The sequence below is a fragment of the Heterodontus francisci genome, chromosome 16 (assembly GCF_036365525.1).
Source record: "Heterodontus francisci isolate sHetFra1 chromosome 16, sHetFra1.hap1, whole genome shotgun sequence".
In the NCBI taxonomy this organism is placed as follows: Eukaryota; Metazoa; Chordata; class Chondrichthyes; order Heterodontiformes; family Heterodontidae; genus Heterodontus; species Heterodontus francisci.
Window position 1 is genome coordinate 36,987,273 of NC_090386.1, and position 24,256 is coordinate 37,011,528.

The 24,256-nt window shown below is 42.3% G+C and overlaps 1 protein-coding gene across 8 annotated transcripts in view; it reads right to left on the reverse strand.

Annotated features, from left to right (window-relative positions):
• Nucleotides 1–24,256, reverse strand: part of LOC137378448 (solute carrier family 12 member 5-like) — a 1,212,460-nt gene that overhangs the window by 171,589 nt on the left and 1,016,615 nt on the right. For all 8 annotated transcript variants that reach the window (XM_068048774.1, XM_068048773.1, XM_068048779.1 and 5 more), the window contains 3 exons: nucleotides 21,925–22,055; nucleotides 16,016–16,257; nucleotides 9,771–9,982 (listed from right to left, as the gene is read on the reverse strand). In XM_068048774.1, coding sequence (XP_067904875.1) covers nucleotides 9,771–9,982; nucleotides 16,016–16,257; nucleotides 21,925–22,055 — 585 coding nt within the window. The remainder of the gene's footprint in view (nucleotides 1–9,770; nucleotides 9,983–16,015; nucleotides 16,258–21,924; nucleotides 22,056–24,256) is intronic.

Sequence of the window (24,256 nt, forward strand, 5' to 3'; positions counted from 1 at the left end):
GTTGAGTATCTGCTCCCATCAACAGATGACACCACGGTTGGGGCATTGCAAGAAGCTGCAATGCGTTTCTTAAGCATTTTGTTTGGCAATGCATGTGAATGTGTAATGAGGAGGTCAATATTTGAGCATATGACCAGGACTGAGTGTAGTCAAGCCAGAAAGAAAATAAATCATCTGACCTTCGCTTTAACAATTTCAAGTGCTCCAGTTTAGGTTGGGTTAGGACTTATTACACTTTCAGCATCAGTTTTTCAAGAAATTTAAACCCAGACTGCAGCGAAACAGAGCCAGTTTCCACTTCTGGTACCAAGCGGGGATGAGAGACTTAATTCCGAACCTGAATTAAGGAATTTTGAGCTAGTTTAAAAACACTCAGAATTTTGCCCATTTTTCACATGTTCACCTTCACCCATCCCTTGCATCAAAAGCAGCAGGGTATCAGCTGAGCAACCTGTCTGCGTGCCAGGAACAACTGCAGCAAAGGAAGGGAGTGTGGCTGATTCCTGGTCGTCTAAGGGATTATCTGTCTGGTTTCCCTTGCCATCTGGTGATACAGTGTGCTTTGATAAAGCAAAAACAAAAATCCAAAGCAAGACTTGATTGATCATCCCCAATCACAACAACTGGGTCAAATACAAAGAACAAAGAACAGTACAGTACAGGAACAAGCCATTCGGCCCTCCAAGTCTGTGCTGATCTTGATGCCTGTCTAAACTAAAACCTTCTGCACTTCCGGGGTCCGTATCCCTCTATTCCCATCCTATTCAGGTATTTGTCAAGATGCCTTTTAAACATCGCTATCGTACCTGCTTCCACCACCTCCCCCGGCAGCAGGTTCCAGGCACTCACCACCCTCTGTGTAAAAACTTGCCTTGCACATCCCCTCTAAACTTTGCCCTTCGCACCTTAAACCTATGTCCCCTAGTAACTGATTCTTCCACTCTGGGAAAAAGCTTTTGACTATCCACTCTGCCCATGCCACTCATAACTTTGTAAACGTCTATCATGTCGCCCCTCCACCTCCGTCCTTCCGTGAAAACAATCCGAGTTTATCCAACCTCTCCTCATAGCTAATACCTTCCAGACCTGGCAACATCCTGGTAAACCTCTTCTGTACCCTCTCCAAAGCCTCCACATCCTTCTGGTAGTGTGGCGACCAGAATTGTACGCAATATTCTAAGTGTGGCCTAACTGAAGTTCTGTACAGCTGCCAAAATACAGCATGACTTGCCAATTTTTATACTCTATGCCCCGACCGATGAAGGCAAGCATGCCGTATGCCTTCTTGACTACCTTATCCACCTGCGTTGCCACTTTCAGTGATCTGTGGACCTGTACGCCCAGATCTCTTTGTCTGTCAATACTGCCATTTACTGTATACTTCCCACCTGTATTAGACCTTTCAAAATGCATTACCTCACATTTGTCCGGATTAAACTCCACCTGCCATTTCTCTGCCCGAGTCTCCAACCGATCTATATCCTGCTGTATCCTCTGACAATCCTCATCACTATCCGCAACTCCACCAACCTTTGTGTCGTCCGCAAACTTACTAATCAGACCAGCTACATTTTCTTCCAAATCATTTATATATACTACAAACAGCAAAGGTCCCAGCACTGATCCCTGCGAACACCACTAGTCACAGCCCTCCATTCAGAAAAGCACCCTTCCACTGCTACCCTCTGTCTTCTATGACCGAGCCAGTTCTGTATCCATCTTGCCAGCTCACCTTTGATCCCGTGTGGCTTCAACGTTTGTACCAGTCTGCCATGAGGGACCTTGTCAAAGGCTTTACTGAAGTCCATGTAGACAAGATCCACTGCCCTTCCTTCATCAATCATCTTTGTCACTTCCTCAAAAAACTCAATCAAGTTAGTGAGACACCACCTCCCCTTCACAAAACCATGCTGCCTCTCGCTAATAAGTCCATTTGTTTCCAAATGAAAGTAATTTAATTTGTACAGATTGGAGAAGTTAAGAACCAGGATAGTACTGAGTACCTCTGCCAAGTTTTTCTTTCTGATTGAGTTTTTTTTGGTCACAATATTTGAAAAACTGATGAATTTCCAAGATCGACCTATCAAAGTTATCTGGGGATGATTTTTTTCTGATTTATTACTAAAAATAAGCCCTGTTGAGTTGCTTCAGAATTTTTATACTTTGTTCAGAGGGCATCGCCTAAGTCTGAAGCTTCTTTATTTAAATTTTCAGTTGCTTCTTTTGCTCATCAAAGTGAAGGATGTTCATACTGAACAACTGTACATTAAGCAGCCTACTTTTGGCAAAACCATGGAGCAAATATTGAGAATAGATCCCCTTACTCTATTCCAATAACTATATTGAAATTAAACACTTCCTTCTAGAATTCCATTAATCACAACATTAATCGAGGCCTTAACCTATAGTTATTTACAGCAAATTAGCACCTCAGAAAGACTTTTATACATACGTTAAATGGCTGGATGATGATACTCAAAAAGCTTAACCTCCAGTCATGTGTTTTAACTTCAACATCAAAAGACACCCTCTACTGCACCAGTGTAGATTTTTTCACATCCCATGCCAACCATCCCTATGGCCTCCTCAATGAGGTTATGAAATTATGAACTGTTTTTATCATAGAGCCCACTAGAAACAAGTTTTAAGTTTGCCCACAATGGATTTCACATGGGACACTTGTAACCAGCAGAGAAAACAACCTCCTTCACCATCAATTGGGATTGTATTCCCAACCGGGTGTACAAACATGTATACGAGAAAGAATAAGTAAAGAGCAGTCCATGCATTGAGCCTGTGCCACTCTGGCATGGTGTAACTTCAGCACACCATCACCTACAACACTGGGCGTACCACTCCATCCCATGGAGCCATGTAATCTTCAGGGAGAGACAAAAAAACAGAGAGAAAACTACCATAGGCCGGAGGTGAAAGACATCATGCTAGCCCAGTGCGTTAGTCCATGCCTTTACATGTGAATCTTCCAAATACAATATACCAATCTAGCAGCCTAAGAAATCTAGGTTTAAGCATTCGGGCCACTGTTTGTTTGAACCTATAGGTGTGTGTTGGTGAATGGGTTAAGCTGAATGAGGGCATTTTCTGTACTTAAAGCATTAAGTGTAGGATATGAGACCTATCTTTACATTCAATAGAATCAGTGGTGTGTCAGGGTTGGATTAGTTGCAGATGAAATTTCACTTATCTAATATAATGTCCTTTTCCTGCAGGTAGAACATGTCCTGTCAAACAGGAGCTGGCTCCGAACATTTCTGCTGCAGCTGTGGAACTGTATTTATTTATGTTATTTCCATATAAATTGAGCTAGCCACAACAATCACAGTTGGATTGCATTGGTGCAGGTGATGTTCTTATTGACCTGAATAAGTACACAGTGACCCATTCTAATCAATGTACTTTTATCCGTAGAAAAGCAAAGAGATAACTGTTCAAGATAACCTTATTATGGCTTCCACATCTGCTAAATGATCCCTCTTCCCTTCTGAAGCAGTCAAGTATGCAAGGCCAAGGAAGCTTGCCTGATTTTATTTTCAGTTCAGAATTGGTGTTATTTTTCAGAATTTCAAGTAAGGCTGGATCAACTGGGGGGGAAGGAAGGTGGAGGGGGAGTGGTAGGAAGTGCCCAGACATGGTTCTTCAGGTCTTATGAATGTGAGGCAGGGTTGATGAATGAAGCCAGTTCTGGGGCAGGTGGGACCTGTACAAGATGGATGGGTTACATCTTAGCAGGGCTGGGACTAATATCCTCAGAGGGAGATTTGCTACTGCTGTTGGGGAGGGTTTAAACTAGATTGGCAGGGCGATGGGAACCTGAGAGGGAGCTCAAATTGGAAAGAAGCAAAACCGATAGCAGGAAGTAAAAAAGTAGGAAGCAAACTTAGAAGACAGATGAAGCAAAGGAAAGCATCAAAAGGATCAGAATGCAGAATATGTTAAAAAGGCAGAATTAAAGGCACTCTACCTGAATGCACGCAGCATTTGCAACAAGGTTGATGATTTGAAGGCACAAATTGAGATAAATGGGTATGATTTAATTGTCATTACAGAGATGTGGCTACAGGATGACCAAGATTGGGAACTGAATATCCAAGGACATTCGTCATTTAGGAAGGATCGGCAAAAAGGAAAAGGAAGTGGGGTAGTGCTCTAAATAAAGGACGAGATCAGTACATTAGTGAGAAAGGATCTTAGATTGAAGGATCAAGATGTTGAATCAGATTGGGTGGAGCTAAGAAACAGCAAGGGGCAGCAAACATTGGTGGGAGTTGTTTATAGGCCACCAAATAGTCATGGTAATGTTGGGCACGGCAAAACCCAGGAAATTAGAGATGCATGTAACGTGGGTAATACAGTAATAATCACAGGATCACAGAATTGTTACAGCACAGAAGGAGTCCATTCAGCCCATTGTATCTGCACCAGATCTCTGAAAGAGCAAATCACCTAATGTTATTCCCCCGCTTTATCCCCATAGCCCTGCACGTCCGTCCTTTTCATATCACAGTCTAATTTCCTTTTGAATGTTTCAATTGAACCTGCCTCCACCACACTCTCAGACAGTGCATTCCAGACCTTAACCACTCGCTGTGTGAAAAAGTTTTTCCTCATGTCGCTTCTGCTTCTCTTACCAAATACTTTAAATCTGTGCCCTCTCATTCTCAATCGTTTCATGAGTGGGAACAGTTTCTCCCTATCTACTCTGTCCAGACTGCTCATGATTTTGAATACCTCTATCAAATCACCTCTCAGCCTTCTTTTCTCCAAGGAAAACAGTCTTAACTTCTCCAATCTATCTTCATAACTGAAGTTCCTCATCCCTGGAACCATTCTCGTGAATTTATACTGCACTCCCTCCACCTTTCCTAAATGCGGCACTCAGAAGTGGACACAATACTCCAGCTGAGACTGAACTAGTGTCTTATACAGGTTCAACATAACCTCTTTGTTCTTGTACTCTATGCCCCTATTAATAAAGCCCAGGATACTTTATGCGTCATTAACCGCTCTCTCAACCTGTCCTGCTACCTTCAATGACTTATGCACATATTCACCCAGGTCCCTTTGTTCCTGAACCCCCTTTAGAATTGTACCCTTTATTTTATATTATCCCTCCATGTTCTTCCTACCAAAATGAATCACTTCACATTTCACTCCATTGAACTTCATCTGTCACCTGTCCGTGCATTCCACCAACTTGTTTAATAGGTGACTTCAATTTACAATTAGGTTGGGTAAACCTAATCAGCACTAATGCTGTGGTGGATGAATTCCTGGAATGTGTATGAGATGGGTTTATGGAGCAGTATGTTGAAGAACCAACTGGGGATTGGGCTAGTTTAGATTTAGTATTACATAATGAGAAAGGGCTAATTAATAACCTTGCTGTAAAGGAGTCTTTGGGAAACTGTAACAATAATATGATAGAATTTCACATTAAGTTTGAATGTGTATAGTTCATTCTGAAACTAGGGTCTTATGTCTGAACAAGGAAACTATGAAGGTATGAGGGGCAAGTTGGCTATGGTGGATTGGGAAAATATACTCAAAGATTTGATGGTAGACAGGCAATGGCTAGTATTTAAGGATGTACTACATGGCCGACAATTGATATATATCCCGTTCAGGCACAAACACCCAATGGGAAAGGTGAATCAACTGTGTTGATCAAAGTTAAAGATTGCATTAGATCAAAAGAAGTGGCTTAGAAGTTGCCAGGAGAAGTGGTAAGCATGAGGATTCAGAGCAATTTAGAATCCAGCAAAGGATGACCAAGAAACTGATAAAGGGAAAAGAGAATACGAATGTAAACGAGTGAGAAACATAAAGGCACCAGTAAAAGCTTCTTTGGGTATGTGAAAAGGAAAAGATTAGGTAGGACAAATGTGGGTCCATTACAGCTGGAGACAGGAGAATTTATAGTGGAGAACGGGGAAGTGGTGGAGAAACTGAACAATTACTTTGTGTCTGTCTTCATGGAAGAAGAAACAGAAAATTTGCCAGAAATATCAGGCAACCGAGGGACTTGTGAAACTGAGGAAGTGAAAGAAATTAGTATCAATAAAGAGGAAGTAATTGAAAAGTTAACTGGATTGAAGGTTGATAAATCCCCTGGACCAGATGAGCTACATCCCAGTGTATTATACAGATAGTGGAAATCAGGGCATTACAGGCCAGTTAGCCTGACAACAGTCGTCGGGAAAGTGCTGGAATCTAGTATTAAGGAAGTCTTAACAATGCACTTAGAAAATCACAGTATGATGAGACAAAGTCAGCATGGTTTTATGAAAGGAAAATCATGTTTGACAAATTTATTAGAGTTTTTTGAGGATGTAACTAGTAGGGTAGATAAAGGGGAACAGTAGATGTAGTATACCTGGATTTCCAAAAGGCATTCAAGGAGGTCCCACAAAAAAGATTAATAGGCAAGATAGGGCTCATGCAGTGGGGGTAATATATTAGAATTACTAGAGGATTGGTTAACAGACAGGAAGCAGAGAGTAGGCATAAATGGAGCATTTTCAAGTGGGCAGGCTGTGACTAGTGGAGTGCCACAAGGATCAGTGCAGGGGACTCAGCTATTTACAGTCTATATTAATAATTTAGATGAAGGGATAGGGAGTAATGTATCTAATTTTGATGATGATTCAAAGGTAGGTGGAAAAGCAAGCTGTGGGGAGGACACAGAGAGGCTGCAAAGAGATATAGGTAGGTTAAGTGAGTGGTCACAAGGTGGCAGATGGAGTATAATGTGGGGAAGTGTGAGGTTATTCACTTTGGTCATAAGAATAGAAGAGCAGAATATTTTTTAAAAGGCATGACACTTGTAAATGTTGATGTTTAGAGAGACTTGGGGGTGTGTTCGTACAAGGAACACAGCAAGCCATAGGAAGGCCAATGGCAAGTTGGCCTTTATTGCAAGGGGATTGGAGTACAGGAATAAAGAAGTCTTGCTACAATTGTACAGGGCATTGGTGAGACCACATCTGGAGTACTGCAGTTTTGGTCTCCATATTTAAGGAAGGATATAATTGCATTGGAGGTGGTACAGTGAAGGTTCACTAGTTTGGTCCCTGGGATGAGAGGGTTGTCCTATGATGACAGGATGAGTAAATTGAGCTTATATTCTCTGGAGTTTAGAAGAATAAGAAGTGATCTCATTGAAACTTACAAGCTGTTGACGGAGCTTGTCAGGTAGACATGGAGAGGTTGTTTCCACTAGCTGGGGCATCTAAAACCTGGGGGCACAGTCTCAGGATAATGGACAGATCATTTAGGACTGAGATGAGGAGAAATTTCTTCACGCAAAGGGTTGTGAATCTTTGGAATTCTTTAATCCTGCAGGTGGGGGACTGGGTAGCTCAGTTAACTAGATGGCTAGTGTGCAGTTCAGAATACCATCAATGGCACAGGTTCAATTCCCACCCTAGCCTGAGGAAGAGAACAGAAACCACCTCATATCTTCTTCCCTGGTTATGCTCATCTCTCCTGGGTAGAAGGAAAAAGGGCAGACCACCACCAGAAAGTAGTGGATGCTCTATCACTGAATATATTTGAGGTTGGAATAAACAATTTTGGGTCTCTCAGGGAATCAAGGGATGTGGCAAGCAGACAGGAAAGTGGAATTGAAGCTCAAGATCAGCCATGGTCATGTTGATTGGCGGAGCAGGCTCAACAGGCTGTATAGTCTACTCCCGCTTCTATTTCTTATGTTCTTAAGTAGCTGGTGGTTGGTAGGCACTTGTAGTGGGTTTTGATTCACAGCTCTGTATTAGTAGAAATGATGCTTTTGATTTAGCATTTAATTCACTGCCACTTCTCTTCCAGGAATGGCCAACTTGAAGAATTTCTACTCTTCTCTGTTGGGATTTCAGTTTGCCTCCTTTATATTGTTCACCTTCATTATTTTCTGTTTCCCATCTTGTGTTTGATTATATGTCTACACCTTTCTAATGAAAGGTCATCAACCTAAAACATTGCCAGCTCTGCTTCTCCCTGCACAGATGCTGCCTGACTTGCTGACTATTTTCCAGCATTTTCTATTTTCTTTGCAAAATGCGCTATGCCTTTTATCAATAGTTGCTTTGCTGTAACAAATTAGTTTCTCCAACTATGTTGTGCCCAACACTCCTTCGGAGCGAAAGTCCACAAACAGAGAGTCTGGCCATGTTTTTGGGAGCTAAAGAATTTGGGGAAATGAGCTCAGGCCCCTTTTCTAACACTTAGCCTGAGACCACCTGATGTAACAATACTGCATGTCGCTCCTCTTCAACAGAGAAACCATGGGTTAGGTTTTCTACTTACTATAGATTGGATGCCTTCATTTACAATTTCAAATCATGGCCACTGCACAACACCCATTTAATGTCAGTGTGGCTAGTTGAACATCCAGTCCCATTGTTCTTCCTCACTCTCTTAACATCGATTGCCAGGGAATCAATAAAAGACAATAAAGACCTCAGGGGTAATTTTAACGCAACCCACCCAGCGGGAAACTGACAGGATCGGGTCTACTACCCGTTTTACAACCTGTCTCATTGTGCTTCCAACTGACTTCCATAGAGAACAGGCGGCACAGTGGCGCAGTGGTTAGCACCACAGCCTCACAGCTCCAGCGACCCGGGTTCAATTCTGGGTACTGCCTGTGTGGAGTTTGCAAGTTCTCCCTGTGTCTGCGTGGGTTTCCTCCGGGTGCTCCGGTTTCCTCCCACATGCCAAAGACTTGCAGGTTGATAGGTAAATTGGCCAATATAAATTGCCCCTAGTATAGGTAGGTGGTAGGGAAATATAGGGACAGGTGGGGATGTGGTAGGAATATGGAATTAGTGTAGGATTAGTATAAATGGGTGGTTGATGGTCGGCACAGACTCGGTGGGCCGAAGGGCCTGTTTCAGTGCTGTATCTCTAAACACTAAACACAAAAGCAGACAAGGTGCAAAATGGCCACCCAACCTGATCCCACCAGTTGCCTGCTGACTGTGTAAGGTTAAAATAATTTTCCATCCTCTCTAACAAACTTTGTGTTCTCACAAACAGAATCATGGAATGGGACAAAGATTCCTGACTCTGTCAATGGCCCAGTAAGTAACAGCATGAAGCTACTTAGGGCTGTAGGCCTCAGGTCTGATCCTGGCTTGTGCTAACTTAGCTGTTCTCAGCTAAGGTAACAGTAAGGGCGTTAAATTGATCTCAGAGCCTATAACAAAAACAGAAAATGCTGGAAATACTCAGCAGGTCAGGCAACATCTGTGGAGGGAAAAGCATAGTTAATGTTTCAGGTCAATGACCTGAAAATGAGTATTTTCAGCATTTTCTGTTTTTATTTCAGATTCCCAGCATCCAGAATATTTTGCTTTTGCATTTGTGATTTCAGAGCCTTTTGGTTAGGGAAGGAGGAGGGGGGAACAAGCAGTTTTTGTTCCCAATTGCAATCCAGTGACCACTGTGAATGTTGGGTGATAACAGGGATGCGTTCGGCTGTGATGACTCTGAGGTTGAATAACCTGCTGTTTCTTTCTCTTGGGCCTCACATGTGAAGAATGGCTACCTGGGTGAGGTAATGAGAGGACGGCACTGATAGCCGTGGAACTGCATGCCCAGCAGAAGTCAGCATCTTCAGACAAGAAGGGGAGCAAACAGGATAAATTAAAGAAGAAAGAATTTAAAACTCAATTTTACATGTGCTGTTTATCTGTGCACAGGTTGCCACTTTGGGTAACATACCTTTTTGCTGCCTTTTTATTGTTACTTACCCAGGATGAGTCCACTGGCGACTCCAGGGATCCCTTGAAGCTCAGTGATGTTGTTTTTCTCAAAGTATTCATCACAGGTGGCATTGAGGAAACGAGATGAGCAGAAGAGCTCCCAAAGTCTGGTGGTCACAGTTTCATTGGCCACAGTTATCACTTTAGCACACACATCAAAATCTTGCCGCGACAACGTCCTGTTCCCTAGAATACAGACACTAAAAACAGAGATAACATACTGTTAACTGTGAAACAGAAAGTATCTAAGAGGGAACCTCAGTTACACATTGGCAAGAACCTTGTATGGTAGTAACCCTCCCCATAAACCTATTATAATGGGCCAGCAGTGCTCCCGTGGTGTTGCTCACAGTAAGAGGGGATGGGGTAATATTATACCATGTAATGCACAATGTATTATACCACAGTTAACATGGAGTGTGCTTTAGCTGGTCTGTTCCTTTAAGGCCACATGGTTTAATTTCTCTGAGTGAACATATGCCATTGTCAAATGCTTGATAGTTTATTTTCGGTGAGGAAAGTTTGCAGAGAGGCAGGTACTTGTAAATTTTTAGTTCTTGGTCAGAAGATAAAATGATTGCCTACTTTTATTTTATACTTTTAATACTTTTAACTGTGCTGGATATGTGCTAGACATAAAACTTTTACCTAGATAAGATCTGGCAGGGCAGATATCCTGACTGACAATAACTGTAATACCAATTTGCTGCTATGTAATACATCCCTAATGGTCTTCTCATTGCCATACACCCCCATTTTATTGCATTTTATTCCAGTTTTACTTTTTATACCCACTTTAGGGAATTCAATTTTTGGTCATCCTATTGAACTTATGAATTTTTCAAAACTTTGTAGACTTAATGAGATTCTGTGATCTGGGGCCTGTTGGTGATCTAAACCTGTCCAAGTTCTAAACCTGGGTCCGTCCATGATCTGGACCTTTTTTCATCTACCAGTGCTTGGAAGAACCAATTTGGTTTCAAAGAAAGCACCTCTAAATTTAACTTTACCAAAGTGAACACTTGAGACTCAGCAAAACCATTGCAATTTAGTTTTAATGGCAGCAGTATATAATGCTCAATTCATTAGCATAAGTTGCATTCCTCATTCTCACTTGTTTATCTAATTCATAAATCCAGCTAACGTTTTAGTGAGCCAGCAGTAAATTCCGATGCTGGTAAGTTATAATTGCAGAGTTATCACTTGGGCAGTAAGTGAAAGCATTACCATCAGTAAGCTGCCTAAAGCTGCCTTAGTGCCCATACGTTCTCCATAACTAACTGCAGGTTTGTTTTTGATGAACCAGGAGTAATGGAATCACTCTCCTTTTACTCGTCTGTGAATGTTACATAGAATTACATAGAATTTACAGCTTAAAATCAGGCCATTTGGCTCAACTGGTCTATCCCAGTGTTTCTGCTGTACATGAGCCACCTCCCACCCGACTTCAACTCACCCGATTAGCATATCCTTCTATTCCTTTCACCCACATGTGCTCATCTAGCTTTCCCTTAAACACTATTCACCGCAACCACTCCACGTGGTAGCAAATTCCACATTCTAATCAATCTCTAGGTAAAAAAGTTTTTCCTGAATTCCTTATTGAATTTATTAGTGACTATCTTATATACACGACCCCAATCCCAATGTTACATTGTCACAAAAATAAGCACACCGATGAGTGATGTTCATTAAAATAGAATGAAATTCCTGCAGAAAATAGGAAGAAGTAGATAACTTAATATCAGATACTAGGATGTGGAGCAGTGGAGGGGGGTGGCAGACCGGCGGGGGGCGGGTTACTGATGAGTGAGGGCATAATGAATTTAAGGCTATAATCCACTCTAATGGTCAGACAGTGGTTATAAATTGCTTGCAATTCATTTCTACTGATTAGGACATCAGCTGAATCCCTCTGTTAAATGAATGCTTTTTAATCATGCCTACAACACTCACCATCAAACAGATGAATCCGTTTCTGGAGAACTGCATAAGGGTTTAAATTGGTTTGTGGTTATAAACTGGATGGGAAATTTCTGACCAAGGAAAGAAAAAGAAACTTTGTGATGTTATAATCACAAGCTCCAAGGCCCAAGTTGTAATTCAAATTAGGCTTGAATTTTCAGCCCTCTTTCTCTCCCCCAGTTCCCATTACTTACTCTCATTGATTAACAATACAATTGGCAACCCCCCCCATATTTTGATTCAATATAATTGTTTCAATAAAAAATACTTACTTCATGCAAATGGAAAAGCTTATTTGTTCGTAAATTATGTTATTTTTAGAACCATTCTACACCAGTTAGCACTCAGCTGTTCGAGACCCCTTTGACAGCTTTGCTGAAGTATAAGGAAATATACAGCTGAACTGAAATTACTTTCAGCTTGCCTAAATAACAGTGAGTATACTTCAAAAAGTATTTCACTGGATGTGAAACACTTTGGATGCCCTGAGGACATGTATTTCCTTCATTATTACAGTCTGCTATTTAATAGAATTTTTATTTTTTACTTCTGAGTGAATTGCCACTCTGGCATGTACAAGGACTGAAACATTGTTTAAATTAATCCTCATCCAACCCGAGTTGTGGAGTTTCCTTGTGAAGATCCTATTGAATCAGGAATTAAGCAATTGATTGACCTGATGTTTGTGGAGTGTAGTTTACCTCTGATCTGTACAGACAGGTGGCGATGCCAACTCATTTGGCATGGAAGCAGCCATTATGCAAGGTTGGCTAAACCAGAAAAAATTGTGTATCCAATTCATCCATCACAGGCTACACTTACTCCCATATGGTCACCACTTTTAAATGATTGTGCATGAGGACAGGTGGTGTATGAGAGTATCCTAATGTTCCCTCTTGACTTCTAGAATCTCTTTATGACTGGACTGAGGCTCTTGTAGGTTCTTATTTCCACCCGTCTGGTGCCATTTTGATAACTTCCCCATACATACTATCTATTTTCCTTTGATTTTTATCCCCCTGCAACTGAGTATCCATTTGTTTGTCACAGATACTCTGCTACATGATCTTTTGGAGCCACAGGCATTATGCATAAGACTTTTCCCATCTTAAATCAAGACTTGCTGCCCTGATCCTAACCACCCACTTCACAGTCAGGACTGATTAAGACCTTGAGTACATCTCCTGACTCAACAGTGGACAGTTTTTGAGGAGTCAGCAAGTGAACCACTTGTTATAGAGAACCCAGCTCTGTCCTGTTCTTGTAGCCCCAGTGTTAATATGGCTGGTCCGGTCTGCCTCTGGTCATTGGTGACCTGCAGAATGTTGATGGTGACGCCACTGAAGGTCAAGGGGAGGTGGCTGGGTGTTCACTTGTTTGAGATGGTCATTACGTGGCATGTATGTGACATGATTGTTACTTGCCATTTATCAGCCTAAGTTTGGATTTTACCCTGATCCTGTTGTAGGCTGCTTGAGCTGCTTCATGATCAGAGGAGTTGAGATACGGATTGCTTCCTTTCATTTGCTATTCCACTTTGCTACATACAGTGTAATGATAACCTTTTCTTTCTTCTTTTGCTTTTTCCTTCTTCTTTTGCTTTTTCCTTCTTTACTACTTTTTTGGGGGGGTGGGGGGAAGGACTTTTTTTCTTTGCATGTTGTAATTCAAAAAGATTCAAAAATATAATGCTGATAAACTATGTGACTTTCTGTGTCCTCAATAAACATGTAATAATTAAGGTTGTTTGGGGCAAGAAGACAGGAGTTTATTCATGGAATAAGCTGGTAGCCCCAGAAAACAACATGGACTGCATTTCAAAAGTACTTCACTGGCTGTAAAGCAATTTGGGGCATCCTTAGGTTTCAAAAGGTGTTTTATGAATTCAAATTCTTTTTTCCTAGTGTGAATAATGAAAGGTTCTCTACTTTCATAAATCTCTCCAATTTTCAACACTGGCCTGGTTTTTGCAAGGGCAACGATGATGAAACTGTTAGCGTTCACCATCATTACTCTACTGAAACTGATAGCAACTTCATGATTCTGCACATGCACAGAATAACAAGGAGATCCAGAAGTTGCTATCAGTGATTCTACACTTCTCCAATTAAGGCATCCCTAGAGTGCAATTAATGGCAAATCAATTGAATTGGCAAGAACTTCCATTTTTAGGCTGTTAATCTTGCGATAAAAACCTTTGAAAAAGTTACAGACTTGTTGAATGAGGTGTAACTAAGCTTTAATGGCACACTAACTTCATAATTACTGCTGAGCATCCTCACTGGCCCTGAACAGCCAATTTCACATTTGTGAAGTGTCAAATTTCTCGAGTATGATACAAAAATTCCACATACTTTTAAAATAATATTCATTTTAAAGTTTGTGTGTGATATTTTAACTTCTATTTTAACCCAATCATAAATCATTTATTTTGTTCTGTAAAAATATAAATAAAAAATGAAGGCATTCAGTGTTTTTAACTGCCTGGTTTGCACTCTGTGAAAATACATCAATGTGATTAGCTGCTATCTTGCTGGCTGACAGTATTGCTGCAGACACCTGGAGATCCCCTTGACTTGGCACCAGATTTTAACTGCTAATGGGAAAGAGGGAAACCAAGACACAAATATCACTAGATCTTTGTGAGCAGCTTTCTTCAAGGTCAGTGATGAGCACTGTTGCTTCACTGCTGATTGCAAAATCCAGCCCTATCTATTATATAGCAAATAATTCAACTGTCGTTCTCGAAAGGGAAAATGCTGCGAGTTGATCAGAAATTGATCATAACTCATATTTGTACAAATTTGAGAATAACAAGGTTATGAAGAAATTGATAAAACTGATGAAGGCAAGACAGTGGCGTAATGGTAATGTCACTGGACCAGTAATCCAGAGGCCCATGCTAATGCCCTGGGGACATGGGTTCCCACTACGGCAGCTGGTGGAATTCAAATGTAATTAATTAATAAAAATCTGGAATTGAAAGCTAGTCTCAGAAATGGTGCCTTGAAACTATCATCGATTGTCGTAAAAACCCATCTGGTTCACTAATGTCCTTCAGGGAAGGAAATCGGCCTGGCCTACATGTGACTCCAGACCCACAGCAATGTGGTTGACTCTTAACTGCCCTCTGAAATGGCCTAGCAAGCCACTCAGTTGTCAAGGGCAATTAGGGATGGGCAACAAATGTTGGCCTTGCCAGGGATGCCCACATCCCATGAAAGAATTAAAAAAAAGTTGCTCACTACGACAAGGGATTGAAATAGCAGTGGAGAGGTTACAAATAAGTGGTAAAATCAGAAGAACCTTTGTCACTCAAAGGATAAAGGAGTTGTGGATTAAATTACTCGGAAAGAGTATTGAACACTTGACAGAATACATCGGTTCCTGGAACAATTAAGTGCAATTCTAGATAGAAGGAATTGAGGAATACGGTAAAACGTTGTAGGTAGAGTTGACCTTTCAAATAAAGATGGATTTGTTGATGCTCTGTTCCAGTTTTTAACAACTCTTACATTCTAAAATTCCTTTTCTGGGATTGGGATTTAGACCATGGATAATTTTTAAGATGCTGTTTCCTTTGATGAAATTACTGATTTCTACCAGAAAAATACACAAGGGGTAATTTCATGAAACATTTGACAATTAACTGAACTTCCTTAACTTAGGTTTTCTGCTATCTGTTTCCCCATTAGGTTTAATAAGAGCTTCAAAAAGTGCCTTTGGGCTCCTGTGGTGTTCTTGGAGGCTGCAATTCGCATTGAGTATGTCTGACTGGGATTTTTTCTCAATTTTGCTGGCCTGAATCTGAATTGGAATGGTTTTGCTCTTTCCTTGTTGCAAGATTCTATAAAAGTGCCTCGATTGGAAAGATGGCCAAATAAACCGTAACCCAATAATTAGTAAGGTTAATGATCTCTACCTGGGCCACAAAGTAAAACTGGAAACTCGAAAGATTCATAACAGGCCAAACAACATCTAAGGGAGATTGGAAGGTGATGTGTGGGAACGTTCATTTTGCTGTAACTTTCTAATATTTTCCATTTTTATTTCAGATATGTGACATTCCCCATTTTTCTTTTATCTCAGCTCTGACTTGGTTACCTGGCTGGCAGAGATATGGCTGAGTGAATAAGCTTTGGCTTTGAACTGAATTAAAGTCCAACCAGTTTCAATTTATATATGGTGTCATGGCACATAGCAGGTACCATGATTCTCAGTCTAATACTATTAAATATTGCATTGTCACTCTGTGATATTGTACTTACGGGAAACTTGGTGCATCAATTGCAGATTTGATAACTCCAGCATAAATGGAAAGAATGGATAAGATGACACAGGCCAGGAACACCAGAGCAAACTTGTTGACGTATTTGACTCCTACAAAGACTACGAGAGCCATGCAGGTGAGGACACACGTTCCATACACGCGCATGTTATTCAACATGGCTGCTGTCTCCTCACTGGCTTCCTCTGCTTTGAAAATTGCCATGCTGGGCAAAATGTAGGTCTGTAAAAAATACATGGAATACAGAGTTTTTGTAGATATATGTAACCACCTTTGCTTCAAATTGTTTTATCCATTTCGATTTTTCCCAACATAGTGAAACAATTATACAACTCAGGTCATGCTATCCTCTCACCAATCAAGTCTATGTTAGTCATACATATCATTAACCACAACATTTAGGTTAGAACTAAACACATAGTGGATGAATGGAAGATAATGTGCCATTGTTATTGTGATTCAATAGCTGAACGATAGAACTCTGTCTTTGTATTTACAATGTTATGCAAGCTGAAGTATTTTTTTTTAGTTTCAGATAGAAAAACATAGGAACAGGAGTAGGCCATTCAGTCCCTCCAGCCTAGTCTGCCATTCAATTAGATCATAGCTGATCTACACCTCAACCCAATTTATCTGCCTTGGCTCCATAACACTTGACATTCTTACCCAATGCAAATCTATCAATCTCAGTCTTGACATTCCTATTGTCCTAGCATTCATAACCTTTTGGGGGAAAGAATTCTCGATTTCTACTACCATTTATGTGAAAAAATATACAGCACAATGTCGCGCATTGGGGCTAATTTTCCTACCCCTCCATACTACTGACCCAGATTGCAACTCTACACTAAGCCAAGATCAATCCTGGGATCTTTCTAGTGTGTAAGGCTCAGTATCACGTCATGCAGTAGATCGAGCTATTTGTGAGGCAGATGCTAGTTTTTCAATACTATTTTTATTAGACTGCTTCATTATCCTTCAGGAATCATAAGGTTATTAAAACACAAAATATCCCAGTTTGGGAAAAATATTCTCTTTTAAGTAATTTATACAGTCAGTTTCTTAGATTTTACAGGCCTACAATAGAAACATGACTTAACAGTTTATTTTCTTGATCCTCATTAGTAGAAAGAGGATTTTAAAATGTTGTGAGGGTAATTCTTTGTGTATGGTACATTAGGGGGGAATTTCATGCTGGTGGGGTGTCTCGATGTTGGAGAAAACCGATGCCGAAATCCCTGCCTGCGTCACCTCTTTTCTGGAAGACCAGTCAAATGTAGTGCCAATCAGGCACTTAAGCGGACAGTGGCAGGCCTTTCATAGGACTTAGGACCCATCACCAGAAGTCCTGGCCTTGTAGAGCTGCCTGCTAATCAGAGGCTGGCAGCTGCAGTACCACCACGGAGGCAGTGGCTACTGCTTTAGCTGCACCTACCAGAGCCAGGCCTCAGGGCAAGAAGGGTCTCCCGGGGTGGGGGGATGCAGGGAAGGGAGGAGAGGGTGTCGGGCCCCAGCCCCCCTTTCCCAATGCCGGGTCCCTCGTTTAGGCACTGTGCCTTTGAACAAGGGACACCCAAACCCACCCCACCCCTCCCGGAGCCTGGAAACAGTCTGCATGCTTTTCCGTTTGGTGACAAGGCTGCCCACTGCACAGGTAATTGCAGCTATGGTGGGAAGAGGCCCTTAATTTGGGGTTTATTACCCAGTTAAGGGCCTCAATTGGCAGTGGGGCAGGAAGGCTGTTCACAGGCCTTCTCATCCCGGACTAAATTTTGGCAGAAGCAGGATGGTGGCAGGAACCCCCCCCCCCACCCCGCCGCCATCACCATCCCACCAGGTTATATGCTCTCCCTGCCTTCAAACCCGTCACGGGGGAGAGTATAAAATTCCACCCTCGGTATCCAATCAGTGAGATGGGAAACTCATTGGACTACTACTCCATGATGCCTTCACTCTGCAGCAGTCTACTGTACCAGATGCATTTGAGCCATCACGGCAAACTAAAGGGTAGCTACTGGGTGGCATGTGCTGTCCACTGACCACATGGCTGATGACTCTAGTACGCAGACCATGCACACATACGCAGCACGCATACTGAGAAGGCCATGCTGCCACACAAAATATGATAGAGTAGACCATTGGCATGCTGAAACAATGCTTTTGCTGCCTGGTTAGCTCTGGAGGAGGCTTGCAATACTCAGCAGAGAGGGTGTCAAGATTCCTGGTGGTCTGCTGCATGCTGCTGTAAAACTTTGCCATCATGAGATGACAGCCCTTGCCACCAGCTATAAGGCAGGCAGCTGAGGAGTAAGAGGAAGAGAAGAAGAAGGAGGAAGGAAAGAGGAGGCAACTTAGACAGCCCGTATCTTGCTCGGCTATCTGTGAAGAATTCATCCGAGTGCTATCCCAGTAATCACAACTCCAATTCCCCATTCGCTGACAGTCCCACACCTTATCTTCTCTCTGTCACTGATTATTACAGCTTGGCTACAATGCAAAAATAAAAAAACGAAATAAATAAAAATTAAACATTCCAAATCAGATTTATAAATCAAATCATTTCATATGGCATACAAAGTGATCTAATTAATTATTCTTGTGCATTTGCTCGGTGTCTGTCTTCCGTGTGCTTTACCTGTCTTAGTGCTCCTATGCAGAGGCTGCAGCAAGACTGGTGGAAGGCTACTGACTTTCAGTGGAGGAGACTGCAGATGACCTTCCAGGACACTCTCAGGCAGTTCTGGTTCTTGAAAGCGTGGATGTGAGGACTGATTTGGACCAAGTCATTTCCCTCACGCTTGTGATGGTTTGGCGAGTAATGGTGACTTAATTCTTTCAGAGTATTGAACTAGCTGTTTGAAAAAGGCCTGACTGCAAACTGCAGCATCTCAGCATGGACGGCAGCAGTCTGGCTGACAGGCAACAGCAAGGACATTGGTACAGTGGCAGAAATGGGAGTATGAATGCTGTCTTACTGAGAGAGGACAGCAGGTTCATGCTCCATGTAACCATTGCCACTTCGCTGGGGCACCAACTTAGCAATCCTATTAATCTGCTAGAGGACTGTGACACCCTGCAAGCTGCTTTGAACACTGGTATTTACATCCATGATGGCAGCAGTCTGAGTTTGCAGAACAGCATGCTAACCTTGGATGACTTCAATCTGAGTTTCCATCTGCAGCACCCAGAAGGTGGGTGACTTCTGGCTTGTGCTGCAATGGAAGCTGAGATATTGGTCATGAGACACTGCAAGATGATTGGGTCCACAAGTGTGTTGATGGATTTGGCCATTGCTTTCAGACTTAAAAGGATAGGCCACAAACTCTGCACAAAGCTCTGTGCTAAGATGGTGCCGGATTCCTCCCTGGTCCTTGACATTGAATACAAGCCTTTTGCCAGCATTCCAATGCACCAAACAATTTGTAGTGCATACCCATCAAGCCTTCTTCTGCAGCCCCCATTCAAAGTGCTCATCTGAATCCACTGCAGAAGAACTCATGTGTGACCATGCCTTCCATGGAGTTGGCACCTGCACTATCCTTGTCCCCTGCCCTGGCTGCAGGCCACTCATTTCCAGCATATCACCACATACTATCCTCTAAATTACACAGTGTCAGTATCTGTGCTAGTGGCTGCAAGTGTGAAATCAAGTGACGGTCTTCATCATCACTCTGTTCTTGCTATTCCTGAACTGCCAGGCTAGGTTGCACTTCTCGGGTATCGAATAAGAACATAAGAAATAGGAGCAGGAGTAGACCGTACAACTCCATGAGCCTGCTCCACCATTCGATAAGATCTTTGACCGGAATTTCTCTTTCCTGCCTGATCCCCATACCGCTTGATTCACTAAGAGTCCAAAAAATTATCTATCTCAGCCTTGAATATACTCAACAACTGATCATCCACAGCCCTCTGGGTTAGAGAATTCCAAAGATTCACAACCCTACGAATGAAGTAATTTCTCCTCATCACAGTCTTAAATTTTCAATCCCTTAGTCTGAGACTATAACCCCTAGTTCTAGATTCTCCAGCCAAGAAAAACAATCTCTCAGCATCTCGCCTGTCAAGCCCTCTCAGAATTTTCTATGCTTCAATGAGATCACCACTCATTCTTCTAAATTGCAGAGAGTTTAGGGCATTCTACTTAACCTCTCATCGTAAGACAAACCTCTCATCCCAGTAATCAATTGACTGAACCTTCGCTGCACCGCCACCAAGGCAAGTATATCCTCCCTTGGATGAAGAGACCAAAACTTTACACAGTGCTGTCTGAAAGGAGAAAGGCACAGGAGTAAGCTTGTAGGTGGGGAGTTTGGGTGTGGGGTGGTGGTGGGGAAATGAGCAGTGCATGCTTACACCATCTGCAGCTTGTAAATCAGAACAGAATGTGGGATGAGGAAGAGGTAGGATGCGAGAAGGAGGATTTGGTATGAATATACTTTCATCTTCAATGGTTTCTGCATCTCCTTTGGCCACAGCTCAGCAATGGACATCCCAATAATGGCCAACGGCATCTCCTGCATGGGGGTCAGGATATGTACCACCAGTTATCACCAGCTGCCTCCAGTTGTGCACCACCTTGTCCTGCAAGAGAGCAGGAAGTGTGCCAGTGATTGCTGTGCAATCTGTTTGGCTGATAAGGCTGTCATGGTTGAATAGATGGGAATGTGTGCAAGCTGTTAGATGTAGGTGTGAGGCTTGCAGCAGTGCTAAGTGTGTGAAGATACGGTGGAGCATGTGAATGTCAGCTATGAGTCTTGATTGATAGGTAGGTGAATGATGTGGCTGTGGTGAATTGAGCAGTGTCTCAGGTGAGTGTGAATTGAGCAGTGTCTCAGGTGAGTGGTGCAGTTTCTGGGATATGGCGTTTGAAGATGCATTTACTGACCTTGACCACTCCTGTGACGTCATTGAACCTCTTGGGGCACTGCATCCAGGTCCTCAGGGCTAGACTCCTGGCATTGACCACCAAGGATATCTGGTCCCACTGCCTTCAGTGGGTTTGTCTGGAGAGCCTCCTGGCCCCCTGGGATACAGGACATCTTTCCTCCTCTTTACCTCCTCCACCAAGGCCTCCAGTGCAGTGTCGGAAAGACCGCGCTCTCCCATGCTGTGCCATTCTTCTGTCATTCCCAGTCAGATTCAGCCATAATTCTTCCACATCTTGGTGTCCCTGCCCGGCGGACTTTTAAATATGAAGGACAATTTCTTGGATGAGAAGACTCCCAGCACCTGCTGCAGCCACAATGCACCTCCTCTTTAAGAGGTGTAGGCTTTCTTTAAGTGCTGAGAGCCTACCATGATATTGCCTCCTTACTCAGGCATCTAGCACACTGAGTGCTGGCTGAATACTGTAATCATGTATAACAGCAGGCAATATGAAGTTCTCATGCTGCTTCCATTGCAGTCAACTAGTGCGGATGATTCCCATGCTCGGTTTCGAGGGCTATTGAATTTAGGAGCCCCGCCCCCCACCCCCACACGTTCCATCTGCTAGCACTTCCCTTTGAGTCATGCCTGGCTTAGTCATAAGCTTGTGGGTTCAAGTTCCACTCCAGAGGCCTGAAGCCCATAATCAGCTGACACTCCAATGAAGTACTCAGGGAGTGCTTGCACTTTTGGAGGCGCTGTCTTTTGGACAAGTAATTAAACTGAGGCCCTATCTGTCCCACCACTAAAACAGATTATCTGGTTATTATCTCACTGCTGTTTGTGGATCCTGTTGTGTGCAAATTGGCTGCTGTGTTTCCTACATTACATCAGTGAGAACACTTTAAAAAGTTCCTCTTTGGCTATAAAGTGCTTTGGATTACTTGAGGTTGTGAAAGGCTCTATAAAATGAAAGTTCTTTCTTTCTTACTCCTTCCAGTTTTTGCTGCTTGTACTCACCAGCAGGATTTCAATGGTGCCCAGGATATACATGGCACCAGCAAAGGTTGTTCCCAGGTAGAAACAGAGGCCCACTGCACCCCCGAATTCTGGACCCAGTGAGCGGGAGATCATGTAATAGGAGCCACCAGCTGTGGGACACACAACAAACAAGGGACACAGGTCAGAAATGTTTGCATTTAGATAGCATATCCAATGCATTTTTTCCCTTTGAATTTACACATGATAAGATCAAAGGTTTACAAAGGCGTGATACTGAAAGTGTGCAATATGTATCTGATAAAGTAATCAATCTAAATTTAAACGTGAGCTTATGTATGTTAAATTATACACTTAAGATGAGATAAACCCTCAGGTCCACATGTGTTTGCCTCAAATACCAAACATATTAGGACAATTTACTCGTTTTACCTGAGGATTGGGAGAGGGACCGATAGCCTCTGTGCGCTAATTGTAATGAAATCATAAATCCAATCATCAAGAATAGCTTTATTAGTTACACGTTATGCAGAGACAAAGCCTTTGTTTCATTTATTCGTTCTTGGGATGTAAGTGTTGCTGGCTAGGTCAGCATTTATTTCCCTCCTCTAATTGCCCTTGAGAAGGTGGTGGTGAGCTGCCTTCTCGAACCGCTGCAGTGCATATAGTGTAGGTACACCCACAGTGCTATTAGGAAGGCAGTTCCAGAAATTTAACCCAGCGACAGTGAAGGAATGGCGATATATTTCCTAGTCAGGATAGTGTATGACTTGGAAGGGAAATTGCAGGTAGTGGTCTTCCCATGCACCTGCTGCCTTTGTCATTCTAAGTGGTAGGGGTCGTGGGTTTGGAAGGTGCTGTCGAAGGAGCCTTGGTGCGTTTCTGCAGTGCATTTTGTAGATGGTACACACTGCTGTTACTGTGTGCTGGTGGTGGAGAGAATTAATGTTTAAGGTGGCGCATGAGGTGTTGATCAATTGAGCTGCTTTGTTTTGGATGATGTTGAGCTTCTTGAGTGTTGTTGGAGCTGCACTCATCCAGGCAAGTGGAGAGTATTCCATTACACTCCTGACTTGTACTTTGTAGACTGTGGACAGGCCTTAGGGAGTCAGGAGGTGAGTTACTCACAATATTTATATGATTTTTGTTCAATGGTGACCCCAAGATGTTGATGATGGGGGAATTCAGTTATAGCAATTCTGTTGAATGTCAAAAGGAGGGGTTTACATTCTCTCTTGTTGGCGATGGTCATTGCCTGTCTGATGACGGTAAAACAATGCTAACGTTAATACAAATATATTAAGGAAAAGCTATTCGGGTGAAGACCTACTTTTAAAAGTTAGTGATTTTTTCTCAGTAATTATTTTGCAGTATTATAACTGATCAATCTGATGCCAACTTGGGTACAAACCAGGTCTGTTTCAGGTTTCCCAGCTTTTCCTTGCAAAACCATGGAAAAGCCTTTTCATGCAGCGAGTGGTTAAAGTTTGGAATGTACTGCCTGAGAGTGTGATGGAGGCAGGTTCAATCAAAGCATTCAAAAGGGAATTAGACTGTTATCTGAAAAGGAAGAATGTGCAGGGTTATGGGGAGATGGCGGGGGAAAGGCATTAGGTGAATTGCATGTTCGGAGAGCTGGTGCAGACACGATGGGCCGAATGGCCTCCTTCTGCGTGGTAACAGTTCTGAGATTCTGTGAATTTTAACACTTCCACACTCAGATGGAATGTAATAAGGAGGCATGCAAAGGGCCATCAATTGTGTGTCATCATCAGATAATTACAACCATTTGGCCCACCTTAATTCATCCATCTGGAATGATTTTTAAATTCCTCAATTGTAGAATCCAAAGTTTTACTAAAATGGTTCCAGAATTTTTGCTTCCACTGCTTTATCTGAAAGCCTATTCCAAATATGGAATTTAAGGAAAGTTTTTTTCAATGGAAAGCATCAGTACATCATTGACATATTAGTTACTCTTAGATTTGATGGGACCCATAAAAAGCTATAAACAGAAACACAAATGATATTATTACATTAAAAACAGAAAATGTTTCAAATACGCAGCTGGTCAGGCAGCATCTGTGGAGAGAGAAATAGAGTTAACATTTCTGGTCAATGACTTTTTATCAGAACTGGGAAAAGTTAGAGATGTAAGAGATTTTAAGCAAGTGAAAGTGGGAAGGGTGGAGGAAAGAACAAAAGTGAAGGCCTGTAATAGGGTGCAGGGTGGTAGAGATTAAATGACAAAAGGTTTGATGGAGTAAGGCCAAAGCCTTAATGGGACATGTAAAGAAGCAAAAGATGTGTCTAGAGGAGGTGTAAATGGCAGAATCATGAACAAGAGAGAAAA